The sequence below is a fragment of the Cebidichthys violaceus genome, unplaced genomic scaffold, assembly GCF_023349555.1.
Source record: "Cebidichthys violaceus isolate CVI_PGR_0920_01 unplaced genomic scaffold, fCebVio1.0.p SCAF_2, whole genome shotgun sequence".
In the NCBI taxonomy this organism is placed as follows: domain Eukaryota; kingdom Metazoa; phylum Chordata; class Actinopteri; order Perciformes; family Stichaeidae; genus Cebidichthys; species Cebidichthys violaceus.
The window spans coordinates 2,997,450-3,021,092 of NW_027176372.1; the positions used below are offsets into that span (position 1 = coordinate 2,997,450).

General features: G+C 45.0%; 1 protein-coding gene across 1 annotated transcript in view; it reads right to left on the reverse strand.

The window, feature by feature from the left end:
- fat4 (FAT atypical cadherin 4) overlaps nt 1–15,401 on the reverse strand; it is a 101,333-nt gene extending 85,932 nt beyond the window's left edge. Inside the window, exon 1 of the mRNA XM_068715310.1 lies at nt 10,299–15,401. Coding sequence (XP_068571411.1) covers nt 10,299–15,401 — 5,103 coding nt within the window. The remainder of the gene's footprint in view (nt 1–10,298) is intronic.
- Nucleotides 15,402–23,643: the final 8,242 nt, after the last annotated feature.

The window sequence follows — 23,643 nt, forward strand, 5'->3', positions numbered from 1 at the left end:
CGCATTTGCAAAGGAAAATCACAGAGTGGGCAAAAAAAGAAAAAGAAAGGAAAGAAGACGTGAAAAGAGTAAAAATAGCTCAATGTCAACGAGTGTAATGGAGACCGGAGCCACAGCTCAGAGCTCAAACACTGTCACACCTTCTTCTCAGTTTGCTGCTTGAGATATCACCAGCTTTAATAAAAAACATGTCTGACAACAGAGGCGAGGGAGGGCGGCTCAGGTACCCCCCCCCCCTCCCGATTGTTTGGGAGAGCCTGAGTCACGTTGACTGGACCCGCACATCAGCTGCCCAGAACCCTCACCGGCTGGTTTCAATTAAACAAGTCCAACTGGAGAAGGGGGAGAGGAAGGTCGCTTTCACCAGCCAGGAGCTCTTTTCCGCTCTCCGTTTCTGACAGATCGGTCGTTAGAAATTTGTGCAAACACGGTGTTTTTGTTTTTTTTTTGCCATCGAGGGCCGACCCCTCTGCCGGCCGCCATACAGAGCCGCACAAGTTCACCGGGCAAGATGGGGATGTTTGAACGCAAAGCTTGCATCCAGGGCGCTCTATGATATTTCACTGAAACAAAAAAAAAACAACAAGATTATTGCTTTGGAAATACAGAGCAGCCGCGCCAGCACTCTGATCCAAGAATCTCCTTGAATGAGATAATAATCCTCCAAAGTGAGGCTCACGCTCTGCAGTTATTGTCTCGGTCACCACAAGCTATTTTTCCTCCGAGACGTTCCACTCGGCTACGTGCTCAAACAACCGCAGCCTTTCTGCAAAAAGCGACCCGTGGGAGGACGATGCGTACACGCAGCTTAACGGGGAGGGAAGCCTGCGCGGCTGTAAGTCGACGCCGCCGCACAGAAACACCTGATGAGGAGCACCTGTCAGTTCAGCTTAAAGGGTCGGTTCACCCAAATGAGGGGAAAGAAACCCCCCCGTAATCTCACTTACCTCTAATAATATGTTATAGTGCAGATTTTGGCATCATTTGGCCAGTTTTGGATGGTGAAACCTCAGAGACAGATGTGTCAGAATCTGAGCAAATAACAACCAAACGACCTGCATGCATAGAGGTAAATGAGAAAATGTGTTATTTGTATTCAGGTGAACTGACCCTTTAACTTTGTTTATCCCTCCTTATGTTTTTGAGACACTATCACACACATTCTGTTGTTCCAGCTCTTAAATGAAGCTATATGATGTTTACACAGAGTGAAATATCGAAACCCAAGACTCTGTTTTTTACGGATGCATTATTGCAATAATACGTGGGAATGTTTTAGATGATTAGCACATCATTTATACACTTTTTTTGCCCCAATTTTTTGGAAACTTTGGGATCTCCACAAGAATTTGTAATGAAGTTCTGTGGTTTTAAACAATGTTTGGCTGCAGAACGGATTGCACACTGCTGGGTTGATGGGGGTATTTAGAGGTAAATAACGCAACACAAGTACCTCTTCATAAAAGAAAGGTATGAAGGATTTGGAAACAAAGGGAAGAAAGCATTAAGAAAATAAGAAGCGTTGAATAAATACAAAACAGAAATAATTAGGGGAAAACTCGACTAGGTCAGTGGATCGTCACGGTCTGAGAAAAGGCCAACAAGCTGCCAAACGGAGCGCATGAACATAATTATGACCAACACTCTTGCATGATTTTAAAAAAATCTAACAACTTGCATAGAAATCCAGTGCCGGAAAAGTCACGCTGGGACATTTTGAAAGCAGAAATATTTCAATTCCAAAATTGAAAGCAGCTGCGAACCGACTGTGGCTTGGCTTATTCTGTTTCTTTTGAGTTAGGACCTTCACAGCAGAGCAAGCGAGGAAAAGATTTTGAAAGCTTGAAAAGAAACAATCACAACAACACAACTAGAAAACATTAAAGAAAAAAAAAAATGAGCTCGGTACAAATGCTGAATCACAATACGCTTAACCTCTTAATAAAGTGAGAGCGTGAGCTGCGCGCAGAGCGGGAGCTGCAGCGGATCCCCTGATGGAAAACTCATAAAATAAGAGGGGAGATAACAATAACACGGGCTCTCGCTCGCTGGTGCCAGTCTATCTTTGCTTGTCTCCTGCCTCTGACACTAAAGCCCTACTCCAGCCCTCCCCCCCTTTTCCTTCCCCCCTTCTTTTTCCTCCCTCCATCTCCCATCTAGCTCCTAAATTGTCCGTCCGGGCTGTGGGAGATACCTCTTCCTGCCACGGGGTCGCTCGTCTTACCAGATGAGGTGTGTGTGTGTGTGTGCTCGTTTCTGTGTGTGTGTGTGTGTGTGTGTGTGTGTGTGTGCGTGAGAACTCTGCACACGATGCAGAAACTGCACACCCTCTCTCTCTCTCTCTCTCTCCCCTTCTCGTTGGATGTCCCTGTAGGAGGGAGGATCTGCGACCGCACTAAATGTCACTTCGGTGTTGCCGGTTGATGGACGGCCGGCGGGAAGTGAGGTGTGCAGAAGAGCAGGAGCTTCTTCTTTTTTTAAAAGACAGAAAGCAGATAGACAGAGGAGAGAGACGGGTCAACGAGGCGGCACGGTGAAGCCCGAGCTCCGAAAACAATGGGAATGGGCTGTGTGTATTTCTGCATGTGGATGTGTTGGAGTGTTTGTTGACGCTAGAGAGCTCGGTAAGTCACGTGGAAGAACAAATCATTCTGTAGCTGGGATCCATTATTACCGCTGAGAGCATGTGCCAAAATCAACCCTCCGCTCTCCCTCCTTTCTCTCTACCTCCCTTCGTTTTACAAGTGAAAGTAGTGGAACATTCTTTTTTTTTTTTGTTTTCCCAAAGCTGGACAGACTTGGGCATATTTTATGGTCCCTTCACAGTCAGAGCAGCGCAGAGAAAAGTGATGAAGAAATCTCTGGGATGTAGTCATACTCGGGCAAGGATTTATTTCCCCGCGTAGCTCTTGCTCGGGGGGGGGGGAATGTACGACCCAAATCATCACCGTACCTGATCATTCCCACTTCAACTACTCCCGATCAACCTTGCTGCGGTTGAGAGGCTATAAAGCGTGGAAACCTTAGATCACAGCTTCTGATGGACCAGTCTAAACCCGCACTTGAAGAAATCCCTCCCTGCCGGTACAAAAACGGTAAAACGGCTCCATTTTGATCACGCCTGAATCTGCGGTACCAAAGGAGAAAAGGCATTCCCGGACGGAGGTTAACACTGTTTCAGTCGCACATTTGGTCCGAGCACATGTGCTTTTTAAGACGGAGGAATGACCCCTCCCAAATGAGGCGTGACAATCAAAGTCACAGAAACAAGAGAAATGTATCTCTGATGTGAAAATAAACCCGATGATGCAAAACTCTGCGGAGCATGCACAGCTCTGGCCACATTCATTTATTATTCTAACCCGAGGTCTTGCATTGACTTTGCATGAGGCAGAAAGGGGGCAAGAAATGAAAGACAAAAAAAAAAAGTCTGCGGACAGTCAACCGCGGAGCTGAAAGACTTTTCTTTTAATATACATGCGCATTCCTTTTATAAACATCATTTTGCGGTAAACCGAGTTTAAAAATAGAGTGTGTAAATAATTTCTGCTTTAACCTGTTTAGAGAAGCAGCAGGGTGGAGTTACCACACCAAGACAATTCAGTTTGCCACAGAAGACAATACAGTGAGCGCTACAAAGTCTCAAAAGGTAATTTTGTGCGCTTTTACTTAAGTTTACTTTTACTAAATCAAACAATATCTGGATTTTTACTGATTCCAGAACTGGGGCTGTGTGTTGAACATGGGACAGGAAGAAAAGTCTTTGTCACTGCTTGTTGATAGAGACCTTCCAATCAGGGGGTTGTGATCACCACAAGAGGTCACGACTAGTGTCACGAGATGACTAACAGGTTATACAAGAGTTAAAAAAAAACATTTCTGGGACTTCAAAATTATGTTTCTCTTTGCATCAAGTGTAATCTTTGTTATTTCTTTTTTTTTTTTTTTTTTGCCAATTACCAGCGAAGTTAAGTTTGGCAAAAAGTTGGCATTGTACGTTTCTGCAAACCAAAATGTGGATGTTTTTTGGATTCGGTCGGAGCATGTGACTCGGTATATATATCGAGCGGCCGTTAATGAAAGTTCAATAACGAGTATATCGAGCAAGATAAGGGCAGGTGGGAGAGTTGGTGGACGGGTCAAACAAACACAGGACTTTCACCCAGGAGACCGCAGGTATTATTTAGTCAACCTAGTTACGTTGTTACGGTTGTTACATGACGTTTGCCTAAACCTAACCAACCCTTTCACAACGTTAACCACGCGTCATTGTGCGTTTCTGCAAGCATGATAAAAGGCTAGTATGAAATTTAAATTAGAAACGTGTTTTTGGTTCAGAAACATTGAAATTCAACGTATCCAGGGACGTCTAGAAACGTACAATGCCAACTTTGTTTCTGGCGACTGGGTTGCCTTTGCTCTTTGGTTGAACTGGTCACAAACACATTGCTTATAATAAAAAGTCAAAAGCCCAAAAAAGGTTGGCCACCACAAATTAAGGTATCCAACTAAATATAATTTATATATCATCAAATATGAGAAATATACATTGTAGTATCAGTATCAAAATTCGTTCATTGTATCGGCACAAGAGTTTGACAAACTTCTAACAATCCCCAGCCTGAGCCACGATCCAATGTCATGGACAATGACTGTGACTCCTCAGTCACTTGAGCAGGTAACCAGCCATGTACAAAGATCTTAATCTCTTCTGAAGCTCTGCCTGGTTTGTCAAATACCAAAACTGACTGAACAGCCATTGTGGCTCGTGGCCAAAAAAAAGTTAGTTTTGCTCTTTCATTTCCAGCGTGACACTTGGCTTAACTTTCAAGAACATGCCGCGGCAGAACAATGCGGCCCCCGCTCGCGACCTTTCAGCCCCCAAGAGTTTGACAAATGCGTACCGTGAGCTGTGCCAGTCGCTAAGAGGCAAACATTGGTGCAATGTGAAACAGCTACGGTTACAACTTTAAGAGACTTAAAGCTATAAGAGCTCGATAGAAAAAAAAGCCCAAAGAAGCGTCACTTTAATGTTCATCTGAAGTGCGTCAAATGAGATGGAGAGCAGCCGGAACGTTTCCAAACAGAGCTACGCTGTTCCACAAAATAAATGGAACAAGACAAACACTAACAAACAGCCTTGTGTAAAAAAAAAAAAAGAGAGAAAGAAAGTCATTAAGGCTCAGTTTGAATCTGCAGAAAAGCAGTCACAAAGTATCCCAATGATCTTATTTGACACTAACATAATCAAAATAATCTAAATGAAAGCTGAATTATTTTGACAGTGGTTACCATTTAAAGTCTTCCTGCACTTGAGAGAGAGTTTGAACTTGTGGTCAGTGTGTGTGTGTGTGTGTGTGTGTATTTGGCAGCATTTGCTTGCACGCATCTACGCATGAGCGAATGTTTATCCAACTTTTATGGCGATTGTCTCGTAAAAACGGACGGCCGCTCTGGGACAACCTGCGCTCACCAGCAGGTTCACCCGGATCGACCACCTACCAGGAGGGCCGAGCAGACGCTCACCTCCTCGATGACCATCTCCAAAAGGCGTGTCCAGACGGATTGCTGGGTGAATTATTACCCTGGTCACGGTCGGACTGGACCGTTACCACCCAATTCTCAAGCAGATGAGCACACTTAGTGAGACACACACACACACACACACACACAATTAGACCATGAATTACAATACACGAGGAGGCAGTTTGTTCTGCATCATTCCTCTTCCAGTTGTTGTAAAATGTCCCTTCTGAGGAACATGAAATTTTAATACTAAGCTTGTGTATGAATCCAATGTAATCAAAGCGGTTCTTTTGTGTTCAGTTTGATTCGACAAAGAACAGTAAATGCTGCACTTAGGGGGCTATCAGTATCACTGTTCCACCTTTCTCTGGGAACTGTAGTCATCAATATTTCAATTTGTATTAATACTCTCTCACACACACACACACACACACACACACACACGCACACACGCACACACGGACACAACACAGAAACCAGCATCCGTATCGTATTGTCCGGCCGCTCATGACCTTCTCCTCCCTGCATCGCTGACCTGGCTGGTGTTTTTTTTATCTCGCCCCGTCCTCCATCTTCTCTAAAAAAAAAATGTCCGAATCACATTTCCCTTCATGTCGGATGAGGTTCAGCATCGCACAAACACGGGGAGAGCAGAAGAGGGAATGAAAGAGAGGCAGAAAGAAAAGCAGACTTTGAAGTTTGTTCGCCAATGAGATTTCATGAATCAGACTTGATCCACAACACAGAGAGAGAGACACAAACAGATTCCCACAGACACAAAGCAGGCTAGGCAGACACAAAAGAGATGCAAAGACAGAGAGATATACAACGAAACAAAGAGGAGAGGGGATGTAACAGAGCTGAAGCCATGCGTAGCAACGCTTATTTCTATATCTGCCTCAGTCATCATGCATTCCCTGACTGTGACGTTCTAAAAGCACAGGACAGGCAGATACAGCGCTCTTGCTCCCACCTGCCTAGGGACATGATCAAGAGCTCTGCCCTTGCCTCTTCCTTCCCATGATTCCTTGCAACGCCGGCTGTGTCTGGCCCTTCCAGGACCCTCCTAAAACTGTCTCCCTCGGCCCCTCCTTTTCCTTCATTCCCACAACTCCCAATAACACCGTCTGACATGTCCAGAACCCTCCCAAAACCCCCGTTTCTTTCTTCATGCTCACAAGCAGCTCTACCGTACGTCTCTCACCGGTGATGGGAGGGGAGGAAAGCTGGCTGACAGGGGCATCCATACACACTCCTAAATCTGCCAAGGCAAGACGCTGGCACAGACCAAAAAAAAAACAAAAGCCTCCCGATCCGCGGCCGGGGGCAGTGCAACACTTTATCTGCGAAGGCAAAACAAAGGAAGGCCTGTTGAACACTCCGACTGTGTTTACTTTCTGGGGAGAACAATGCCTTTAAGAGGATGGGGCAAGGACTGATGTGGCACTTTGCGGGCCTCTCCGAAAAAAAAACAGCACTTCATTTTGATTCACAGTGAGTTTAAGAAAACAGTTGCAGCAGTCTGGGCTGGAGGGGTTGGATGTGAGGTGGCAGATGAAGGGAAAGAGTAGAGGACAAGAAACAGATTATTTTTCATGATTACATTTCTTTCTTTAAAGGAGTACACCACCACGTTTTCAGCATAGACTGTATTTAAGAAGGGGACATAGGGAACGAAGTCACCCATTGGTTTGTGGACTACCATTTTGAAGCCTCGAGTTTGATGTTTTACAACCAGAAGTGACATGATGGAGGATGGAGCTAAGTTCTACCGAACGCTGAATAAGACATTTCCCGGCGGCTAAAATGTTAAAATGACCTTTCACGAACTGAAAACACACTGAAAAAGGGTTTAAGATGCGAGACAAAAAACGTGGACAACTCTCAGACCAGACAACGTCGTGATAGCAACCTGTCAATCACAAGGTAGCCCCGCCCTAATGCACACCCTGCTTTATGGTCTATTTGACTCTAAATGGACCATAATGTACGAAATGAACATACTACTCTGAGCGCCTTCTGGCTTTAACCTTTGCCTTTGGTGCCTCGTCTTTGCAGTAACATCAGCAAAGAAACATTTTAAAAAGTCTAATTGCTTTACAGCACATTACACTTTTGCTCATAGCCCAATCAGTGATATGCAGGTGTTTTGTCTTCCACAGCTGATGGGAAACACCGGCTGTCACGTCACTGATTACATTGAGGCCAAAAGTGGAATAGATCCTTGAGTTATGGGGGGAAAGGTTTCCAACTCCAAACAAGGACATTGAAGGATGTGATGAATCAAAACTTGGAGTGAAATGAAAAAAAAAAACACATCCTCCTGAACTCTATGAATGGAATCTGGATTCACCAACAATGGATGATTCTGCTGCCAAGAGATTTTCTCTCATAACTGTTGATTGTACCAGCTTTAAGAGGAAGAAACACAAAAGATTTCTGGGTGATGAAGTCATTCGTTTGACATTCCGAGACACTTAGAAGCTGCTGAAGTAAAACAACCAAATATGATCATCTACATTTCTGTTAAGCATTTCACAAACACTGGCTGGCTAAAAGAAATGCCCACTGCACATCATACGTGACCCAGATGTGAGACAAAAGTCCCATCAGTCATGCGACATACAGATCTAATCAACAAATCACTGACAATGAAACTTTCTAGGATGCCAAGAAGGTCAGGAAAAAAAACCCGACTCTTTCCACTGCACAGGCCTGAGTTGTTTAAGATCACGACCGTCGATAACACATGTCCGGCCAAATTCTCTTTGTTTAAGTATTTCCAAAACATCACACATGGTGCATAGGAGCGGTACAAAAATGCCAGCTTTCCCTCATGCATGCAATCAATGGGGAGAATGGGAAATGGAGAATGTGAAAGGGTCACAACCCCAGGGGTGGAAATAATCCCCCAGTTGCTACCGGGTATCTGGTGTATAAACACTGCACTGGAAAAACATTAGTCTAAGTCTGAAGGTTTACACTATTGTACCACACGGTCCTTTGAGATCCTGTTGACGGAGGAGATACAAATAGTATGAATATGACCTGTGCATTTTGCTAATAACACTACGGCTGTAAAGACTGTTGCATTTCAGCTTAAAAACCGGCCCACATTTCCAAATGTGGAAGGTCATTTGAATTCCTCCAAGTTATTAGATCTCACGCTTCTCAAACTGGAGGGACTGACTACTCAGCCAGGTGGTATGGTAAAGTCATTTCTCCACGGGGTGAGAAAGTTCAAGCTTAGCATGAAACCAATCTAGAGTTTAATGTTTGGGAAAGCGAGCACTGAAGCGCTATATTCTCTCATTAGCCCGACAGTAGAGTCTGCAGGAAAGCAGATTGCCATCTTCGCTGCAGGCAAAGTGAGGGAGCATTTGATATTCCCATTTGGCCCGTGCAAAAACTATAAGTTAACTCAGCTAACACGATTTTTGCAAAGTAATCCTCGATTTCAATAACGTGTCGAGTTTGTCTGCAAATAACTGATTGCTGTATTAGATTTCAGTTTTCAACGTCTGCAGTGGTTGAGAAGGCATCAATAACGACTGTCAAAGACATTCCGCTTAAATCATTTCACGTCGGGCATTTTTGAAATGCGGTAACACAAAACACATTTCTCAAGAGAAGAAGAAGCTTACACCTTTTTTTTTTGTTTTTGCTCTGAGAAGTCTATTTTATATGCAGCGTGTGTGCCACCAAGCCTGTAATAATATGGCATTTCAAGTCCTGCTTAAAAATTCCAAAACATATATATATATATAGACTCACATTTGTTTTTCATTTGACTGGCGGCCTTAGCCACCCAAATGTGGGTTTAGGGTTCCTGCATTACACTTCAGAGAATATGACTCCCTCTTTCTGTAGGGAAAACCTGAAAAAAGGTGCATCGCATAATGCAAACTCAGTGGACGGCTTAAGTTTCACTGACTCTGCCCTCAGCGTCTTTTCACAGAGCCTTAAGAGGTCACCCAATTTTAATGGTCACTTATTGCCTGTGGAGCGGTTCCCTGTGGTACAAAAAAGGTACCCCAAGACCACCCCGGTGCCAAAACAGCCTCAGGCTCAAGGGCTCAAAGTAATACTGGCAATGATGATGCATACCTGCACAGGAAGACCTTATGAATTACTCTCCAACTTGAGACACTGGGGAAACCATCAAGGGGCCTTGAACCTGAAACAGCAGCCCTGAATGATTTACGTCTACAGCGGGGAAATTAAAAAGTGGTCCTTTTTTTGGGGGGGGATTTGTGCGGTTCATATCCGCTGATAAGAATATTTCAGTTTACCATAGCGGCAGGAGAGGAGCTTGTGCAGAAGACATGCAAACACTCATTTCCCTTTCCAAGACTGCTCAAATATTAGAGGAGGCACATTCAAGATGAATTGTATGGCTAGTATGTTTTTGGAAATGAGAACAATAAAGTTATCTTGCCAAGGAAGGCCTTCTTACTCATGTCCAAGAACACTATGATTTAATATAATGCAGAGCCATGAGTAAAAAAAAAAAGAATTTAATTAATGCACAGACAAATGCAATAGGTGGCTCTGTTTTATGTGTGACTTGGACAGCCTCACTCCCCTTTTTCTTCTCCCCCAGTCCAAACCTTGATCTCATTATACTTATTCCATCCAAATGTCTCTTACAAATGCCAGTGGGTGAGTTCATGCCCTCTCGCTGCCAAACAGATCAAATAGACCAATAAAGCTAAATTCAATGTGGCTTTCCAGTACCTTTAGAGAATAGAAAAAGTCAGCAGTGTACTCACCTCAGCACGCTGCGTTCTGGGCTGGCTGGCGTCCGTCTCGATGGCGTACACATCCACCAGGAAGAGGTCGGAGCCTTGTTCTCGGTCCAGCTCTGCAGCCGTCTGTATCACTCCAGTGTGCCGGCCGATGGTGAAAAGGCGCCCCACCGCTTTTCCGCCACTGCGAACCGCCACGATGAAATACTCCACTTTGGTGGCTGAGCCCCGCGGGCTCGAGGCGTCCAGAGAGATGACGTTGGTGCCCGGCGGCTGGCCCTCTTTGAGGATAGTGATGTACTTTGGCTGGGAGAAAACGGGCCCATCCAACCCTTGGAGGATGATGGTGAGCTCAGTTCTGGAGGTCTTGCGGCTGCTGCCGTGGTCGGTGGCTGACACGGTGAGCGTGTACATGAGTCGGGACTGTACCAGCTGGGAGGCCAGACGAATATCTCCGCTGTATCTGTCCATGATGAAAGTGTCAGAGTCTCCTTCCACAAGCTCGTACTCCACTTCTCCGTTTGCCCCGTCGTCGGGGTCAAAGGCCAACACTGTTGTCAGGATGGAGCCGATGACGATGTTGGGCTCAGCCACGAGGGCATTCTGGGTCATAAAAGTGGGGACATTATCATTTAAGTCTGTGACCCAAATTGTGACATTTTTCAGGGCAAAGCGGCGGAATTCAACTGGAACTGCCTGGTCAGTGGCTTTGACTGTCAGCTCGAACAGATTTGAAAACTCCCTGTCGATTTCCTTGCTGGTGTATATGAGCCCGGTGCTTGAATCAATGCTGAAGTGACCTCCCCGGGGAATCTGTTGAACAATGGAGTACTCCAGCTCCCCGTTAATGTCCGCATCTGTGTCGTGAGCTGTAATGGTCATGACTGAAGCCGAGAGGGGAAGATTTTCAGAGATGGATTTGAAAATGTCACCGGGGGTAAATATGGGAGGGTTGTCGTTAAAATCCCTGACATGAATGACCACAGGAACGGAAGAGGAGCGGGCTGGTCTGCCGTTGTCCTTTGCGGTGATGTTGAGTTTGTAAAGTGACTGAGTTTCAAAGTCCAGCTTTTTAACCAAAAAGATGCTGCCGGTGTTGGGGCTGATGCTGAAAGTGCCGTGGTTGTTTGTGGCTGTGATGCTGTATGTTATGTCGGCGTTCTGACCAGAATCTGCATCAGTGGCGGTCACCGAGGCCACCAGCTCCCCTATCCTCATGTTCTCCAGGACGTCCACAGACAGTGAGGATTTAGGGAAGGAGGGGGAGTTGTCGTTCTCGTCCAGGATGCTGATGCTAAGCATACAGGAGGAGGACAGGGGCACAGCTCCAGCATCAACAGCTATGATTTTTAATGAATAGGAGGATGTAGATTCATAGTCCAGCTTTCCTACTAAAGTAACTTGTCCAGAGCTGCTATCAATAGTGAACTGTCCTTCCTCGTTGCCCTCGGAGATGTGATAAAGAACCAGTCCGTTTTTGTTCTCATCCACATCGGAGGCGGAGACCCGCAGCAGTTGAGTCATGTTTTGAGCCGACTCTGAGATGGAGGCCTGGTAAATGTCTTTAGTGAATTTAGGAGGGTTGTCGTTGATGTCTTGAATGTAAACTTGCACTTTAGCCTGGTCTCTGAGGGGCTTGGGGAGACCCTGGTCCGACGAGACGACCACGAAGCTGAACACGGCGGCGCCTCTTTGTCTCATGAGCGTCTCGCGATCAAACTGCAGCGTGCTGGTCAACTCCCCCGTGATGGCGTTCAGCTCAAAGTTGGGCTGCGGAGTCTCAAACGTGTATCTCACCTCGCTGTTTGGGCCAAAGTCCTTATCCTCGGCGAAAACATGGCCAGCCAGCGACCCCCTCTTCTGCTCTTCCTCAAAATGAAACACATAATTGGTGCTGTTAAAGAGGGGACGGTTGTCGTTGACGTCATCTAGAATCACGCTGACATTGACGGTGGCACTTAGCGGCTCCACAGCCCGGTCTTTGGCCACAACCACTAAGTTATATCTGTCTTGTATCTCTCGGTCCAGCTCTGCTTTGATGTACAGCTGCCCATCTGGAAAAATACCAAACAGATCGCCTGTGTTGCCACCGGCGATGTCGTACATAATCTCCCCATTGAGACCAGAGTCTTTGTCGGTGGCCTCCACTTTGAAAAAGCGGCTGTTGACAGGCTCAGACTCCAGGATGATGACCTCATACGAGAGCTGGTCAAACACCGGCGAGTTGTCATTGACGTCATAAACGCTGACGATGAGGATGAGGCTGGAGGTGTGCTGGGGGACCCCCGTGTCTGATGCGATGACCTCGACCTCGTAAGAGCTCGTGGTGACCTCCAGCGGCCCGGTCAGCGTGATGAGGCCGTGCTTCTCGTGAATGTGAAACAGGCCTTTGGGGTTCTGTTTGAGACTGTAAAGCACCACGCCGTTTGTGCCTTCATCAGGATCAGACGCTTTGGCCTGGAATATGACGTGACCCGTGCTCCAGTTTTCCACCGCACTCACATGCTCCACGGCGTGAATAAAATGAGGGGCATTGTCATTTAAGTCCTTCACCGTGATGTTAACCAAGGCCTCTCCTGTGATCTCCCCAGCTCTCGCTACGACCTTCAGCTGATAGAAGCCCTGCTCCTCTCTGTCTATCTGGCTCGATGCTGTGATCTGACCTGCGCTGTTCACCAAAAAAAGCCCCCTCTGGTCGCCTGAGGTGATCAGATATGAAATGTTTGTGTTCAGATCGACAGTAGTGGCTGACACGGTCCCTATAACTGTCCCGATGCCCACGTTTTCAAACATGACGAAACTGTACACTTCCTGGCTGAAGACCGGGGGGTTATCCTGCGTGTCAATGACAGTTACGGTCACTATGGCCTGGGTGTGTGAGCGCAGGCCGCTACCATCTGCCGCTGTCACCTGCAGCTGGTAAGCAGTCTTCTCCTCTCTATCTAGGGGCACAAGCGTGGTAATTTTCCCTGTGTTGCTATTAATGCGGAATTTGGAAGCATCCCCAGCTGTAATGATATATTTCAGTGTGCCATTTCGACCCAAATCGGGGTCTGTGGCTGAAACGGTGGTTACATAAGAGCCCGAGGGCTCGTTCTCTTTCACGTTAGCAAAATACTGCACCGGGTAGAAAACCGGCCTATTGTCATTAATATCCCTCAGGGTGATGTTGACTCTCCCTACAGAGTGCAAAGGGGGGCTGCCCGCGTCTGCTGCCTGGATGTGAAGTAAGTAGGAGGCCTGGTCCTCCCTGTCTAGCTCCGCGGCCGTGCTTAATCGCCCCGACGAGGCGTCCAGGCGAAACAGCTCCTGGACACTGGCCGGAGTCTCTGCGTCAAATGAGAACCGGACAGTTCCATTGGCCCCGACGTCGTCGTCCGAGGCCGACAGCACCAGCAGCTCAGTGCCGGCAGGAGCGTGCTCCACCAGCGAAACGTGATACGTGCTCTGCGTAAATGTGGGCACTTGGTCGTTCACGTCGGTGATGTTAACTATTAGTTTAGTGTAAGAAATCTTGGGCTGCAGCCCCTGGTCTTTGGCGCTAATGTTAAGCTCAATTTCAGATGCTATCTCCCTATCCAGCGAAGCGGCGCTGGTCACCAGACCACTGTTTTCACTGATGGAGAACCAGCCCAAAGCGTTTCCAGACACCAGGGAGTAGCGCAGGTTGGCATTCTGCCCGGAGTCACCGTCCGTTGCAGAAACCCCTTTAATGTAGCTGCCTTTTGGTATGTCTTCACTGATATCTACCCTGTACAGTGTTTGCTGGAATATGGGTGGGTGATCGTTGATATCATTCACAAAAATAACCAGACTGGCGAAGGAGGACCTCGCAACAGGCGTGCCGTTGTCCGACACCGACACTGTCAGGTTGTATGAGGAAATTCTCTCTCTGTCCAACACACTGGCCACTTTAATCAGACTTAAATTGGGCACGGGGGACGTGTGCACTTCAAAGTGCCTCTGCTCGTTGCCCCCTAAGATTGAAACGGATATGTTGCCGTTAGCTGTGGGGGAGTCCGAATCTGAAACGGTGAGCAGAGCCACGACTGTGCCGATCTGTGCGTTTTCATCGACGGAGGCAAATTTAGAGGTCGTGGGGAAATACCTGAACTTCACTACCGGGTCGTTATCGTTCACGTCTAAAAGTTTGACCGTGGCTTCTGTTCTGCCTGACAGAGAGGGCACCCCGTTGTCTACTGCATGAATAGTCAGGGAGTACTCTTTCTTACTCTCATAATTCAAACCCTCTTTTATAATAATGGTACCGGCTTTGGGGTCTATTTGGAAAGGTGTTCCCTCATCTAGAAAATACCTGATCTCAGCATTGGCTCCCTCATCCTGATCTGATGCTGTAATCTGCAGAATACTAGAGCCCACTGCTGCGTCCTCAAAAACACTGTTTTGATATTGGTCTTGATCAAAAATAGGGGGGTTGTCATTTATGTCTTGGATAGTGACGTTCACTTGCAGGTAACCAAACTTTTTCGGGTCCCCTTTGTCCTCCACTTCCACCAGGAGCTGGTAGAAGGGAGTGACTTCCCTGTCCAAGCCTCCAGTGGAGACGAGGTGCAAGAATGCCCCCTCTCCACTAGGATTGACTGTAATATCCAGGCGGAATTTCCTCTGCTCGTTGCCTTTCACTATTCTGTACGTGGTGTGATCAACTCCGTTACTTCCAATGTCAGAGTCCGTGGCGGTGTCCAGAATCACTTGCCGGCCGCTGCTGGCGTCCTCCTTGAAGGAAACGACGATCGACGCGTCTGGAAACACCGGAGAGTTATCGTTAATATCCAAAACCACTATCCGGACCTCGGTGGGGTACGTGGGCTGGCTGGACAGCACCACGACGTTGATGACATCACTCTGCAAGAGCTCCCTGTCAATCACCGAGGAGGTGTAAATGACCCCGGTGGTGCCGTTAATTGCAAAAAGTTTGTGGCTCTCGCTGAAGCGGTACGCGAAGCTGGGCTTGGTCTCTATCGTGCCCACGTAGGTGCCGACGGGCTGCTCCTCCAGGACCTGGAACTCTTGACGGACTTGGCTGGACGCTGAGTACCGCGACAGAGTCCACAGCGCCAGTAAAATCAAATGAAACCGGCCCAAGCCCCTACCTGTGAGCGCCATGGTCAGTCAGCCGGTCCCCCTTTCTCAGACAGAATCCATGCCTATGATGCATCCACTTCACTCACTAAAGCATTGTATTCCAGCAAATGCGCAGGAAACACAAACAGCAGCTCAATGGTAAAAACCCAGCAGCGACTCTTTCCACAGTTCTGCACTGTCCCAAAGTACTCCACAAGTGTTGTTCTTTATCCTGCGCAGCGTTTGCAATGCAACCAAAAATCCTCCTTGAATGGAGCGAGTGAGTCCTGCAGATCTGGAAAGTTTCAATTCAACTCCGCAAAAAAAAAAAAGAAGAAGCAGAAAACAGGCAGGAAACTGGCAATCCTTTGAAAGATGAAAAACAACACTTCCTCACTCCTGGAAGACGCGTGAAAAAATAAAATTTTAATTTAAAAAAAAAAGTTTATCCAAAGCTAGCGCGCGAGTGAGCGGCGTTGAGAGCGAGCAGGCGGCTGAGCCTATGCGCACCGTCCCGTGGAATAACGGCGCTTCGGTCATATTGTGCTCAGGAGTCCCTGTAAGTTAGGACAAAGCTGGAGTTCCACAAACTCCCTCCCATCACTGATCCCATTGGATGCCGGTGCTCCTGCCCGCCCTCACACTGCCTTATCCCCCCCCCCCCCCCCCCCTCTCTCCTTTCTCTGTTGCGCTAGAGAGGATGTCAATCAAAAGAGACAGGTAACGCTGCCCAGAGCGCGCTTAATTACTCCACTAACAGATTAATGTGTTCAAACGGTATTAATGGGCTCCGGATACGAATGTTTTCTCAGAAACACGCATCATATGATCATGCTCACAATAAATATCAATATATATATTTTTAAATACTTGGAATAATAGGAGCTGATCTATAGACATTAAATGTGTGAAGTTGCTTTGAAATCAAATGTGAGTAGTAAAAAAGTCATGTTTGGAGTGTCATTAGTAGCACTATAATGAAACCATTAAAATAGGATCATATGATTCAATAAACATAATTATGTTTATTGCAATTTTCTGTAGAAACAAGCCTGTATTTAAATATAATGGTCTAATTTTGTTGGGTAATTAAAATGATTTGCATTGTAGATTGTACTTATGGCTTTCTGTCTACAGTCAATGTGGTTATTGAACAAATGTTATTAAAATGTCTCAATCAAGGTAGGTGTCTAATAAAGCTCAAATGTTTAGTGTAATTTCCAAAATTCATAATAGCCATTGAGATATTTGCATATAATTGAAGGTGCAGGACGCTTCATTTTGTGGGTAAGTAGCTCTATCTAGTGGCCAAACGATGGTACTTCCATCCAAAATAGATTTCAGTCAAACTTTCTGAAGAGCAGGAGGCAAACGTTTAAACATTTGATAACTTTGGTGCTGTGTTTAGCAGTTGTTGTTTTTTGTCTTAATGTTAAAAGGATGAAACACAAAGTTATTAGAAAATACTAGCCATGTGAAGAGAAAGAGTAGAAGTTTTTGAATGCAAAATTACAATCGTGCAAAAGTATTAGTTCGTCCTGCATGTGATGAAAGGCGAGACGAACCGTAGCGACAATCTGATCCGATCATTATTTTGACTGGAAACGCATCGACACATGAATGTTATTGTTTCTTGGTGAACATTCAATCAACATGAAATGACAGCTGTTGAATAAGACGTCCTATCTGTTCTATGAAAAGCACAGATTAAATGTATACAAATTATACATAGAAATACATATGAAAGTGTAAAGTGAAATATAAATACACTGTTATTTAAAAGAAAAGAGATACAGGCTTAATATATATAAAATAATATGTCTTGGTAAAAAAAAAAACTGTATTTGGACAGTTGTAAATGCCATTCTTAGATTTAATTTTCTCTTGTGTACGTATGCTATTCTAGCTTTACAAAGCTGTCTAAAGTGACAAACATTGTAACTTCCTAAAATGAGCAGATCATTTTCACATCTGCATGTTATTTCATTCAGTGAAAATATTGTCATTTTAGCAATACGGCTTCATATTCAGTCTTTATGACTTTTCCAGTCCTAAAGGCAGTTAGTAGAAATAAGGCAGATACTATTAATACTACTGCAGTACTATCTTAAATCACTTGACCACAAAAGACGTCTGAATGAAGTGCTTGCATGTGGGCATTAATTGCACTACCTTCACTGATTACAATGTGGGTAAAGACACCACGCGGAATTCAAGGCATTAATCATTTCCAGAAACATATTTCAATAAACAGGCTCGGTTCAAATGAGTTCATTGAAAAGTCTAATTGCGGTCGGAGGAGCTGTTTGAATCATACGTAGATGATCTGGGCAGAGAACTCCTGCGCTCCACTTCATCTGTTCCTGTGAAATAACATGACGGAGGATAATTACAACCCTCGTAGTTTAGAGGGACATAAATGTTTACTCGGGGTTTGGTATTTGACAATTTGTGGCTTCCGTAATCAGGCCGTCCGCTGCCTGGACGTTAAGTAGGACATGAGTCAACTAGTGTAATTGAATTACAGAGTGGGCTGGACTGGTCGGCAGCCTGACACAGATTCAATGTCTTGGTTGCAGACAGGGCATCAAAGTAGATTACCCCCCCCCCCCCCCCAGGAGACGTTTCACTAACATGATTACACCGGCTAAGCCACGAGCTCTCAGGATGCTTTTGATATAAATATCAAGTTGTGATGTATTTGCATGTGATGTTGATCACATGCAAATACAGTAGCAAAATGAAAGTCAAAGTCTGTATGTACATTTTTTTTTACCCTGGTGTATTATTCTATTATGGTAATGCTGAGATTGTTTTGGATTTGGACTGTTTTTGCTATGCATCAAATAGCTGTAAAAAGTCAGTTTGTCAGTGGGTCAGTCAGTTCTTTGGCCCAGAGCACAACATCTGGACAACTACTGTCCAGGTTGCTATCAAACCTGGTATTGATTATATTCATGGTCGTCAGAGGAAGATCCCTAATCCTTTTGGTGACACTCGTGACCGTTTGTCCGGCGCCACAGTCAGTTCAAACTCTGTACTTTGAAAACACATCATCAGATAACTATTAAATCTGTTTTGCAGCTAGAGTGAGCGAGGCAAACGGGGGTAGGAGCTGAATGCAAATAACAGAATATAAGGTGCAAAGGCTTATAGGACCATGAAGCAGTAAAAGGTCAAAACCAGAGAACTAAACGAGGAGTAGGCCTGCAGGAACCCAAAGTCCAAACCAGGCAGAAGGTCAAACAGGAAGAAACAAACAGGAAGAAACAGACAGACAGACAGAAGGCTGGGAAGCTAAGCAAAAAACGCTGGACGATCTGGCAGAAGTGCAAACGATCTGGGCTGGTTTACATAGTGAGAGGCTGATGAAGGAATGAGGTGCAGGTGGGAAGCTCAGGTGAGGAGAACTAGGTGATTGCAGGGCAGATGGGCGTGGCGGGATCTGGAATGAAAGGAGAAAAGTCAGGGGGCATCTGGTGGACAGGACAAGAATAACGCTGAAGGGGCATCTGGGAAAGTGGAAATGGACGAAGAGGGGGGGGGGGGCGGGACGAAGAGCAGGAAAGAATACACACAATAGCGGGGGATTTTGTAACAATCTCTTGTGGTGGATATGCATTGTTTTTTTATTTAATGGTTTTCTGTGACTTGTTCAAAAGAAAATGACGATTGTTGTTGTGGTGACAGAATACGTAAAGAGTTGTCGCAGCTCGCCAAAAACAGAGCAGACGCCGTTTTGGTGATGGATGGCTGGCTTGGTAGCTAGGTAGCTTGTCCTGATTAGCTAGCTGTCTTGCTACTTCCACCACGCTTTACACTGGTTGCAGAAAAGTCGTCACCCATCTGGCGCTTTCCTACGCTGTGACACGAGTGTGTTCACGAAGCATTTACTCATTTACTCTGGCTCTCGACGCTTCTTAACGTTACTATTCCGCTGCTCGTGTCCTCCAAACCTCACCTCAGTGAGTCCGTTTACTGAGGCGAGGTACAAATAAAAATGGCCGCCGCTTTGACCGTCCTGCTATGTAGTTTTGACTGTCCGTTCTATTCCTATTTCATTTCTATGATTTTACCTTTATGCCAACATCTGGCTGCCAACACAACGTGCCCTATCTCCTATCTTCCTATTTTCAAAATAAATGTTGTTTTACATTTACAATTGATGTATTCTTATTGAGATAAAACCTCATGACCATAAGTGCCTTTAAAACTGCGACAGAGACCAGTAAACTGCCAAACATGTCATCATTTTGTTCTGTATTAAAACATGAGGAGCAATTTTGGAGTGCAGTGTCTTGCTCAAGAACACTTGATGTGTACAGGACAGGACGAGCAGGGATGGAACTATAAATTCACCAATAAATGGTCGACTCCTTCAACCACCTGAGCTGCAGCTGTCCACTCATGAATCTTGTCCTGTCACTCCCAAAAACATGCAGTACCGGCAAAATCTTGTGATTCCGACTGATAAAACGGTTGACTGTTTACATAAAAATCGGGGTGCTTTCAGTTTAGAGTCAGTGCTGAATGAAATACCAGGACCCTGTCTTGTAAATCACTCATGCACCATCTGAGTGGTTTTGTTGTGAGTTATTTTTTGGTCTGGAAAATGACGTTCCTGAGGCCACGCAGAGAGCTGCATGCAAAACAAGTTTATGAGGATGTTAAAATGAAAGTGAATTTAAATTATCTTTGGCTCTGTTGATAACCAAACGCGGACCAGGCAGACAGATGTCAGATAGAAATGTGAAATAAGTTTAGATCAGACCATCAAAGGCCGTTTCCTCCACTCAATACAGTGCCTACGCTCATAAAATCCATCAACATATTGTAAAGTCGAAGCTCGGCCATAAAGATCAAATGCGGGAGTCAATGAGAAGATGAAGGGGCTGCAGTAATCCAAAGCAGCCATTCATGCACCGTACTCGTCTTCTGTGAAGTGGGAGGAAATGAGATCTGACCTGAACGAAGTGACGCATAGAAGGACAATCAGGTTTGACCTTGAACTTGAGTTACATAAAAAAACGAGGGCAGATGATGAGATGCTCACTGTCGTCTTTTCATTCTGGAACTCTTGAGAGTCTCGTCCCCCAGGAGTCGTGTTGAAACACTGTTGAGTAGGGTAAATTGGTACTTTTCTTTCTTTTCTTTTTTTTTTTACAAGCAGGTCGTTGGATTCAGTCTCAGGCAACAGGAGTTTAGCCGAATAGGCTTTTAAAAAGCGAGCTACAAAAAGGTTATTGTATGGCTCGGGGGGGAAGTGAGAGCCAGCAAAACAACGCTCCTTTCTAATAACGAGCGTGTGAAAAGCCTTGACGCTGACAGTGGATCTATTGCATGTCTGTATTTGTTTAACATGCTTCTGGGTTTTTAAATTGTCGTCCTACTTTCTCTGCTGCAGTTTTCCCAGCGACCCCTTGTAGCCGAGTCTAATGCGAGGGCCTGCTGTTTCCTAGCGCGCTCGACCGTCTCCCAGTTTCCATCTCCCTCGTCGGCTCACGCTGAGAAAGTCTCGGCGCAGAGGAAATAAATATCAATCAGTAAACTCCACCGTTGGGTACGCTACACGGGCGTTGTGTGACATATCGCTTGCGCCGCCATTTGCCAAACAAACCAAACAGTCATTCATTTCGGGGGTGGAGGGCCAAACATTGCAGCCATGTTGAAATGTAGATTTACAGAATACAAATATTTTGATGAAACGCACGGGAGGTATTTGAGTATACTTTCTCACTGGAGTGCGTCAGATGGAGTGGTTAACCCGTCCCGGCACTTCAGAGCCACAGCTAACTCACCGATGAAGCTGCCAGTACCGTATGATCTAACGTCTGGTAACTTTCAGCACTTTGTGACAGTTGAGGCAAATAAGTACATTATACGACCAAAGGTCTGTGTCTGGTTTTCCCAGTTTGGTGTGGAAAAACTACAGTCCCGACTTCAACCCCGTGTAACACCTCTGGGATGAATGCGGACTATTAGCCAGGACTTAGTGGCCTACCTCACTAATAACTAATGAATAAATAGTTACATTAACATACAAAATGTCATTTAAAGAGACGTGCCAACCAGGAACAGATTAAAAATGGCCACAAATAAACAAAAAAATGACTGCAAAGAAAAACAAAAACACTGCAAAGAGACCAAAACATCTACAGAGAGATGAAATTCAGCTGCAAAGAAACACAAAGAGACTCACAATGACTTCAAAGAGACACAAAGCAACTGAAAAGACACACAAAACAACCACAGAGAGACACAAAATGACTTCAAAGAGACACAAAGCAACTGAAAAGACACACAAAACAACCACAGAGAGACACAAAATGACCACAAAGAGACACAAAGCAAATACCAAAAATGACCACAAAGAAGCATGAAAGGACTAATTAAAGACACAAAAATACTACAAAAGACACAAACAGAAAGAGGCTGAACAACGTGTTGCTCATAGGTGAGGTGGTGGGACTCAGTAAAGCCTGTGAAAGGTAACAATGACAATGTAACTACTTTACATCAGCCACTTTATTCCTTTGATGTACTGGATTCATTGAAAATCTTTTTAGTTTTAATACATTTAAATAATAATTTGTGTCTAATATGTTAAGTTAAGAAAAATGCATGCGGTGAAACGTTGGAACTCTACATGCAGTACTCCAGATGACCCACAGGAGTCACTGTTGTATCATTAAAACACTCATCTTTGATCAACTCTCTACAGTAGCAGAGCAAAGCAGTTTCTTTTTTTTTAAATTAATTTTTACCCCAAAACGGTTTATTCCTCAAGACACTGGGCTGTTTACAGCAGAACCATGCTGACGAAAATCTGGAAAAAAACCCCTAAAATATTTGTCTGGGAGTCCAGATGACCAGCTCTCTCACGAAGTCCTCCAACATTGTGATGCCAAGATGTTACGCAACAGGCACGGAGATATCATTATCTATTTGTCATTTATTTTTTTCAGTGAGTCAACAATGTTACGACATGTGTCATGAAAATAATTAGCCCTGTTAATTAGCAAATTACGTGTTTTGTTTATTTTCACAACATTTTTTGATGATGAAGCGGTCACTGCTGTGCCTTTGACTAACTGGTCATAATTGGATAGTGGCACATCACCAACTATTGAAACGGAAATGTTGCAGAAAAATACATAATTAAAACTGAAGATGTTGTGGAACCTAATAAGATGTTGATTTGAAGCTTTACACCAACACAATCCGGTGAAAAAAATAACAAATAAATCAGGTTTTAAATGGCTAATATCTGCATGATTTAATGAAAAAGGGAATCTAAACATCTTTCTGATGTCAGATGAAAACAGTAGACTAAGCTGCTTTCATATTACTCATCCTCTGACGCAGGTCACACAAAGGAAAGTCAGGAGTAACTGAAGTCATTTCAATAACAATCTGACCTGTGATAGACACAGATGGGGATCAACTGCAGTAGCAAATTGCTTTGCTCCTGCGGTTGATCCTGATTCAAGATAAGAAAATGAATAAGACTCTTTGAGTCCTTTGACACTAATATGAAACTGTACACTGAGGCTGCAGAGCAGTGAGGAGGACAGTGACAAGCTGCAGAGAGGGGAGTGTGGAGCTGTTCATTAAACTCTCTGTCACCGGTTGCAAAAAGCCAAGTTGGCGACGGCTGTGATGCAAGATGGCGAAGGCCAAATGGCTGAACTCAAGACTTCAAAACAGCAGTCCAATACCCAATGGGTGACGTCACGGTGACTATGTCCACTTCTTATTTACAGTCTATGTGTAAACACAACATCGACACATTATCACCTTTTATATGGCAGACGTAGTAGCAAAACGCTAAAACGCTACGATGCTGAGTTGGTCTTCATTGTTGGTTGTTGGTAATATTGATTAGTGCAGCTTTAACGACCGAGTTACACCGGTGTCAAATGCACTGCTGACTATGAAAGGCCTTGGGATACACTTTTTCAAGTTTGAATAAAAAGGTACAGTCACACTCAGCTACAGCTAGAAAAATGCTTGAATCAGGTATAAAAATCTATTTATATAACATCACATTTACACACGCTCGGCATGAAGCATAATAATGGTCCGTCTCCTGTGTGATAAGCTAGAAACAATCCTCGGACAGAAAGGTTTATTTAGTCAGCTCGAAAGGGAAACGAGAGGTTCATTAGGCTGCAGGGAGCTGGTCCTGAGAGTTGGCGAGCTCCTGCAGAGAGTTCCACTGAGGTCGGGAGACGTTCTGTAAATTCCGACCCCGAGCTAATCTGTACAGCATGCTGTGTGGTGA